This window comes from Plectropomus leopardus, chromosome 11 (assembly GCF_008729295.1).
Source record: "Plectropomus leopardus isolate mb chromosome 11, YSFRI_Pleo_2.0, whole genome shotgun sequence".
In the NCBI taxonomy this organism is placed as follows: Eukaryota; Metazoa; Chordata; class Actinopteri; order Perciformes; family Serranidae; genus Plectropomus; species Plectropomus leopardus.
The window spans coordinates 25,918,577-25,926,434 of record NC_056473.1 but is presented as its reverse complement, the minus strand read 5'-3'; the positions used below and the strand labels follow the sequence as shown (position 1 = coordinate 25,926,434).

Genomic DNA, 7,858 nt, shown 5'->3' with positions numbered 1-7,858 from the left:
AATTATATAAATATATTTCAAATATATATAGAAAGCTAAGACAAATTATATAGCTTGAAACTGCCTCCGGATCACCCAGCGAAAGATTTTGGTCGGCCAGTTATTTTAACTGTGTTGCCATGTTTGGAGATTTTCCGGCCAATCGGGCTACTCTTCTGTATAAATATCATAGACTTTAATAATACTTTAATAATAATAAATTTAGTTTGGAGCGACTTGTCATCATTTAGGCTACTTTTTGTAAAGCAGTATATTGCTAATAATGAAAACTTTAGTCTTACTTCAGTTATTCCGCAAACGGTTTATTTAGGCAGAAATTAGATTGAGATGTAGGCTAGAGTAAGGTGATTTTGATGAAACATCACTATTTAAGTTTAGATTTGGTTGTGTTTTTTTCTGGGGAAAGTCTTTGTCACATATAATGTCTTCGAGGACCATCGTAAATTAGAAAATCAAATGAATATGTCTGTTTTTACAGTTTATGACTATGTTAAATGGTGTAACCTTGACAATATCTAAAGAAAACACGCGCCTTAGAAACCTGTCTGTGGGTTTGGAAGGCATGCTTTCATTAAAAAAAAAAAAATCTGCAGTAAACTAAATACAAAATATAGCAATTTAAAGTAGGATGCCCCCCACTTAAGCCAAAATAAAAAAACTAAAGTTCCTCCCCAGTGCTTAAAAATTATTTGAAAGGCCTTCCCCTTTGGCCTCCCATTTTTTATTTATTTATTATTATATTATCATTATTTATTTATTTTTGTTATTTTAAGAATTTTGTATGATTCTATGTATAATTTTCTTTTTTGATGATCTGAAGTGATCATGTAAATTCAAAATCTTTGAGGCTGGGTTTTTTTCAATTCATTTTTTTTTTTTTTTTTTACAAATAAATTTGGGATTTTGTTCAGGGTTTTTTGTCTATAGTCTATGGTTTTGGGGGGTGTTTTTTTTTTTTTTTTTTTTTATTTAAAATATTTTATATAAATAATTTGTAAATATATACTTCTGTTTCTATATTATTTGGATTGGGGGTATTTTTCTAATTTTCATTTTTTTTGAATGACTTTTAAGGTATTTTTTTCTGATCATGTATCATCATTTAATACCATTTGTTTTTGTAGTTTATGATCTTTCTGCATTGGATACTTTGACTTCAAGTATATTTTTGTGATTATACTTAAGTAACATTTTCAAAGCAGGACTATTACTTGTAACAAAGTATTTTCACTGCGTGGTATTAGTACTTTTCCTGAAGTATAGGATCTGAATACTTGGTCCACCACAGCTTTGGAGATCAGCTGAAAGTCCGTCTGCAGACAGTCTCATATTGGGCGGGTTGAAAACTGATTGTACTTCTTTTTGTCCAACCTGGCAACACCAGCTGCCCGCAACCACGGAGCAGGACATTGTTGACAACTGTAGCTTGTCAGCAAACTTGTCCAGTTGCCAGAACAATGAGCCCGTCGACATGACTTTGGGTGGGTTTCGTCGTGGTTTCGATGGGTTTTCGTCGCGCTAGTTAACCGAGGAGCCGAGTCAGTGAGTCTGCGAGTCAACAGATTTGACTCACAACGTTTCAGAGCATCTGCAGCTTAGCTAAGCTAACAGGCTTAGCTGAAGACCAAACAGCAGCATGGGCGACGGCAGCGTTGCTCCCAGGATCGGCAACATGAAGGCGTTGCTGGGGATAGTTGCCGGAGCTGGAGCTTCTTACGGGTTATACAAACTCATCAGCAGGGGAGGCTTCAAGAGAAACAAGAAGGGTGCTGGCGGTGAAAGTCCCGCTGTCAGGAGCAGTCCTCCCGGGGAAGTTACTCTCTGCAGCCGGGCAGCCTGCTGGCCAGAGTGTCCGGACTGGATGTGGTGTGTCCCCGACCTGTGGATGTTGCATCAGGTAAGGGACTGTGGGTTATGTGTGAGGGTGGTGCATAAAGGCGAGGTTCCCTTTTCATTATTTAGGCCTGGAAAAGTCATGGACTTAGTGAAAAATCATGGAAAGGTTTAGAAAAGCCAAGGGATTTTAGTTGTGCGAAATGAAATTTTTATTTTCCTTTAATAAACCCAAAGAGATGCAAAATGACCACAGATGCAAGATGACCACAATAAGTTGTAAAAGAACCACAGGGATGCAAAACAACCCCATAAAGATGCAAAATGACCCCAAGAGACACAAAATAATCGCCAAACAGACCTAAAACGACCACTAAAGAGACAAAAAATGGCTCCTAAAGATATGCAAAATGTCAACAAAGATAAATGCAAAAGAGCCACAGAGTTATGAAATGATCACAAAAAAATGCAAAACAACCACACAAAAATGCAACAAAAAACAAATTCAAATCACCCCCCAAGAGAGGAACGCTTTCATGAGACAAAAAATACAAACAAATCAGAATGTAGAATTTGGATACTCTTCAATATTCACTTATTCTATGTCTCATTTAAAATTTAGTTTAAAATAAACCATTTGCACAAACTTACCAGCGTGCATGACAAGCAACAACCAAAGCATTTTTCAACTTTAGGACTGCGTCCTTAATTTTCTACTTTTTACTTTAAACGTCAAAGTTTAAAGAAGCATTTCACTATTTTGAAGAAGGCGCTCACATATAACGAGGCCATCACTGCAGAAGAAAGACACAAATACTATTGAAACTGGCGCTACGTGATCAGAGAAAAAGGGCTCAAAAGGTGGAAAACCTACAACTACCAGAATGCACTGCGCCTGACGTCATGTGAACTGGTCCATGTCAAACAAGGGCAGCTGGCCAGATCTCATATTACAGTTAAACAGTAAGCTGAAAACAATTTAGAGAAATATGCAACTCAGTAACTGACTCTTGGTTTATATTTGATTAGAGCTGTTTAGTTTGACCGTTTGATCTTTGATTTTTCTGCCTTTAGTTTTCACTGTGCAGGAGGCAGTGTGGTGCCCATTTCCTATCCACAAACTCTCACCACTACGGCAAAACAGGGTGTTAAAATACATTTCTGAAAACATTTTAGGTGAGAAATAGGTGGTGTAGTAACTTAATCTTGATTTATATTCAATGGCCTAGTTTTACACCCCAGCCACCCTCCTCCTCTGATAAATACAGAGCAGTACCTAAGAATCGTAGCGCTCCTAAAGTTTTCACAGGAACTAAACCTACGTGGTTAAATATCTCCAGATGATAACCCAAACAAAGCGCCCTGATCAAGTCCAAAATATGGGCACAACTTTGATTGAAAACTATTGAAAAAACATAATAATCTGTTGAGTTTTTGATTGTAAACCGTAACTACAGCTGGGTGGTTCTCAGTCTCCTCCGGTGCAGATGCTTATCCAATAAATGTCAGTAAAGTGGCGTATTTTGGTCCATAGGTGACATCATCCACCAGTCCCCTGGCAACCTGGATCCACAGCACTTGAAAATGCTGCTGTCATGTCTGCAGACCACCAATAATCCACCAGACAAATGTCGCATCCTACTGACGTTAGGAAATTCTGCTGCTTTTACTGTGAATCAGGTACAGTAACAGTAAACTTTCTCAAAAACCTCCCATAAATGAAATTTGCTCTGCTTGCCTTTTTGTAAATAATCTATAATTATAAACCTTTGTAGCTGCTGTCACTCAAAGTCATGAATATACCTTGTGACATTATGTATCTATCTTTAGCCATGAATTATCATTTTTCTTTCTTTTTTGATTTTTTTTAATGGATTCTCCAGAATCTAATCCGGGAGTTTGAAGGGATTCACATCATAGCTGGTTTCCTCTCTGATCCTTCAGCGGAGGTCAGAGTGCAGACTCTGAATGCTTTAAATAATCTGTGTATGAACATCCAAAACCAGGAACAAATAAAGGTATGTTACCGTATACTGTACAGCAGATATCGTGCAGTGTGTTGCTGGTTATGGGATATCTGCGTTTCTATATTCATGTCCATGTGTTACAGGTGTATGTGCCACAGGTGCTGGAGCTGATTGAGATGTCACCTGTGAACTCGGAGCTTCAGCTCGGTGCTCTCAGGCTGCTGACAAACCTCTCGGTCACAGATAAACATCAGCACCTGCTTAAAGAATCAGTTACACTTTTACTTTCTCTGCTTGTTGTGAGCAATGAAGCATTACAGGTTGGTGTCTTTTCAGGTTGCACAGAGTTGATCTTTACATTTTTATACCATTTATACAGTAACGGCCGGTCCAGCTGTGAGTGTGTAAATTAAGCACCTCTTATATTTCTGTTTCAGGTTCAGACTTTGAAAGTCCTTGTGAATTTGTCATCCAATCCAGATATGATGGACGACATTGTTCAAGCTCAGGTAAGAATAAAGGAAGTGTGAAGGTTAGTTGGCATGCTTTTGCATAAATAATTCAGACAGTATTACCCCTCATCTATAAATTATATATAAAATAAATAATAAAAATATAGTACTTTTAACTTCATTATATTTAACTGACAGTTTTAGTTACAAATTACAAAATACTTGATTAATCAATTTGCTGACTGACAGAAAATGAATGTCATCTTTTTTATAATAATAATTTTGAGGTTTCTGGATGCTTTTTATTCTTATTTTTTGTCATGATTTATTTATTTATTTTCTGCATTGATTGGTTTGAATAATCTTGTTTATAGATTTTTTTGTATTGGGTACTTTAAATACTCGAGTACATTTTCCTGATTGTACTTACCTGCTTTTACTTAAGTAGCATTTTCAATGCAGGACTTTTGGGTGTAACAGTATTTTTACAGCGTGGTATTTGTACTTTTACTTGTATAAAGGATCTGCATACTTCTTCCACCACTGTTGCACAGATGCCCTTCACGAGGTTACTTCACAGCAAATGCCCGACATTAAATTACTGCACAGATTCCCTACACCAAAATATTGCTCGACCCCCGCCCTACACACACACACACACACACACACACACACACACACACCACATACACTTCATCCCCCACTGTTAAGTTTGATTGATTGCGGGACTAATGAAATCTTTTAACGTTTGGCAGCCTTCTGCCTGAGGGCGTCAGGTACTTGTGGTTTGGGTCAGTGGTGATTTTTGGGTCAGTGGTGATTTTTGGGTCAGTGGTGATTTTTAGGCGCTGCTTCCTCACTGTCTCCTCGTGTGATCTGAATTTGACAGTTGGGTCAGATCTAATCAAACATTAAAAGCCTACAAGAGAAGACAGATTAAATAATTTTATCCCCATTCGAGTTAGTAGAGGCTTAACTGGAAGTAAGCTGCTCGGCACCTGTGAGACTCTCGTGCACTTACTCTGTCGGCCTCACAATGCGGAAGATCTGGGTAATTTCATACTGCCGAAGTCAAGAATTTTGGCTTCATGCACCTCCGAGCAATGTGACGGAGGGCCTGCCTCCAGCCCCGACTCTGGATTGAGCCAGTTGAATCAGATTTGGCTGTTCAACACAAATATTTAACGATTCTGGGTTTTTTTTATGTATATAAAGTTTTTAATTATCAACAGGGCTCAGTGGGACATTCAATGTGACAGTGGCATTCACTTAAAATTATGTACAAGTTGGTCCACTCTGAGAGGATCTACTGACAAATTTTAAAAGGCCTGGCAGCCACTCATAGATCTATAAACTGAATATGACTGTAATTATGTCTGGACTTCAGAGTTGCTGGATTGTGCAACAAATTTAATATGGTTTCTATTTTACTTTCCTTCTCTCTCTCGCATGCCCTTTCTCCTTTAATTTTTTATTCACTTGTTTTCTTTTATCTTGTGAGTTGAGGGTTGTGTCAGGGTATTTGATCTGTTGTTTAGTAAGTTTAGAGAACTTATTCACTGTAGCATCAGTTGTGCATATTGGACTATTAAATGACATCTGTTTGTCTTTTGTTGTCATAATATAAAAAAAAAAACTTCAGAGTAAACAAGCTAACGGTGGATTGCAAATGAGCAACTACATTTTTTGTTGACACTAGCGTTGAACAAAAGCTAGAGACTGTGTCGTATTAAGTATCTGTCAAGAGCGCTCACTCCACTCCAAAATCTGGGGACCAGAGTGTCTCCAGAAATATACTGCATAACATACTGACTAGCAAAAAAAACTCCAAAACAAAACGACTGCTCAGCTTGATGCAATCTCAGTCAGCTGAAGGGTCTCTGACTGATGTTTCAAATCTCCGGCTTTCAGTGGGTAGCCGCACCTGCCTCCTATGCTGAATCCAGTTCTCTTTGTACATCCACAGTCAAACGGTTAGGACAGGAGTCCAGGTGTCGTTGTAAACCTTATTTTGATTATGGTGTTTTTGTTTTCTTTGCCTCAGGCACCAGCCTCGGTTGTGCTGCTGTTTGATGCACGAACAGCCCCTGCGGTGCTGCTGCGACTGCTGACATTTGCAGGGAACTTAAAGGCCTGGAGGCCCTCTGCCCAGGTGGCCGAGGAACTGAGGCGGCAGCAGGATTGCCTCTTCAGGGTCATGTTAGATGAGTCCTCTCAGCTCCACAGCAGACTGGTCCAGCTGCTTTCACACCCTGATGGAGAGATTCAGTCCCAGGTGGCTCGCATCCTGACATAGACCTCCCTCTGCACTCTTTATCCATGCACAGCTTTTGCTTTTTTTCACATTTTACCAAAGCCATCAACCCACCACTGTTCCGGTTCAATTTTAAACCTGTTGACATAAATCTTACAAAAGAGAGGCTGCACAGCCTCCTGTGGGTACTCAACTTGCACTTCTGCACTCTCTATATCTACACAGTGTTCCCTTGATCAATATTATTACCACACGTAACTAAATGATCTATTCCACATCAACAGCCGCTCTTCCCTGATTTCCACTCTCTTACAACACAGTTAATCGATGAGCAACAAGCAGGAAGAAACCATTCATTCGGCAGAGTGTAGAAACAGGCCTCTCCCTGCTTTTTTCCTGCTAAAGAGTTTTATTTGCATTTCCAGAGACTATTTTCCTTCAAAGATCCACAGTGCCCTTCCCTCTGAGAACTTCGCCGACTTTCTCTGAGGACATCTTCCAGGTGAAATTTCTGAACCCGAATCCACTGCCAAACATTTTATAGTGAATGTGTCAGAATGACCTGTGCAGCACGACCCAACTAACCACCCACCTGTGGCTCTGAGAGACACTGAAGAGGTTTCTCGCCGCACACCTTAGCATGCCTTGGAGACATGAATGAATGGATGCACTACAGCTCTAGTCCTCGTTAATTTATAGATATGTTGAATTGAAAGATCATGGTCTTCAAGATCTTTTTATTTAATTTGATTATCAGGACATTGTGACTTTAAAGAAGCCAAAGTGAGGTCAAGGGCGGCATGGTGCTGGAGAGGTTAGCACTGTCGCGTCACACCAAGAGGGCTTTATGCTGGCTGGCTGCAGCTTTTCTGTAGGCGGGTTTCCATGATAGACTTGTGCTAAAATTAGGCGATATTTTAAAAATGTTGATTCAACACAGTTGCGAGATGACTGCATTTTCGATGAGTGATGTTTTGCGACTTCTCCTCTGGCGATAATATTTCAAGGAGCATGGCGATGGATGTTAAAAACATCAGCAGGTTTATTTCTGTAGCAGCCACCGCACTAGCCGTCACTATTTCCAATCAAAGGCGACGTAGGCGTGTTATGTAAGCGATAATGGCAAAAGAAGGCCCTTATATGAGGGACCAGTCACGTATGAGGGATTTCTGGGAGGTGATAGTCCATGATTTCATAGAGGAAGTATGGATTCAAAACTTCCGAAAGATCTGCTCAACTTTTATGCGATGCATTAACACCTCTTCTCGCGCCTGCTGCATCATATCCGAGGAAGCCAGTTCCCATCGACGAGCGCATAGTCATAGCATCATGTGACCTATAAAAGCAAAAAA

At 39.6% G+C, this 7,858-nt stretch overlaps 1 protein-coding gene across 1 annotated transcript; it reads left to right on the top strand.

Annotated features, from left to right (window-relative positions):
* The first annotated feature begins 1,400 nt into the window (after positions 1 to 1,400).
* On the top strand, positions 1,401 to 7,490 carry armc10 (armadillo repeat containing 10). Its single transcript, XM_042495921.1, is given in 7 exon segments — positions 1,401 to 1,819; positions 1,822 to 1,897; positions 3,368 to 3,513; positions 3,717 to 3,851; positions 3,944 to 4,120; positions 4,238 to 4,309; positions 6,297 to 7,490. Coding segments are annotated over 7 exon segments (1,041 nt in total). The 5' UTR covers positions 1,401 to 1,636; the 3' UTR covers positions 6,549 to 7,490.
* Positions 7,491 to 7,858: the final 368 nt, after the last annotated feature.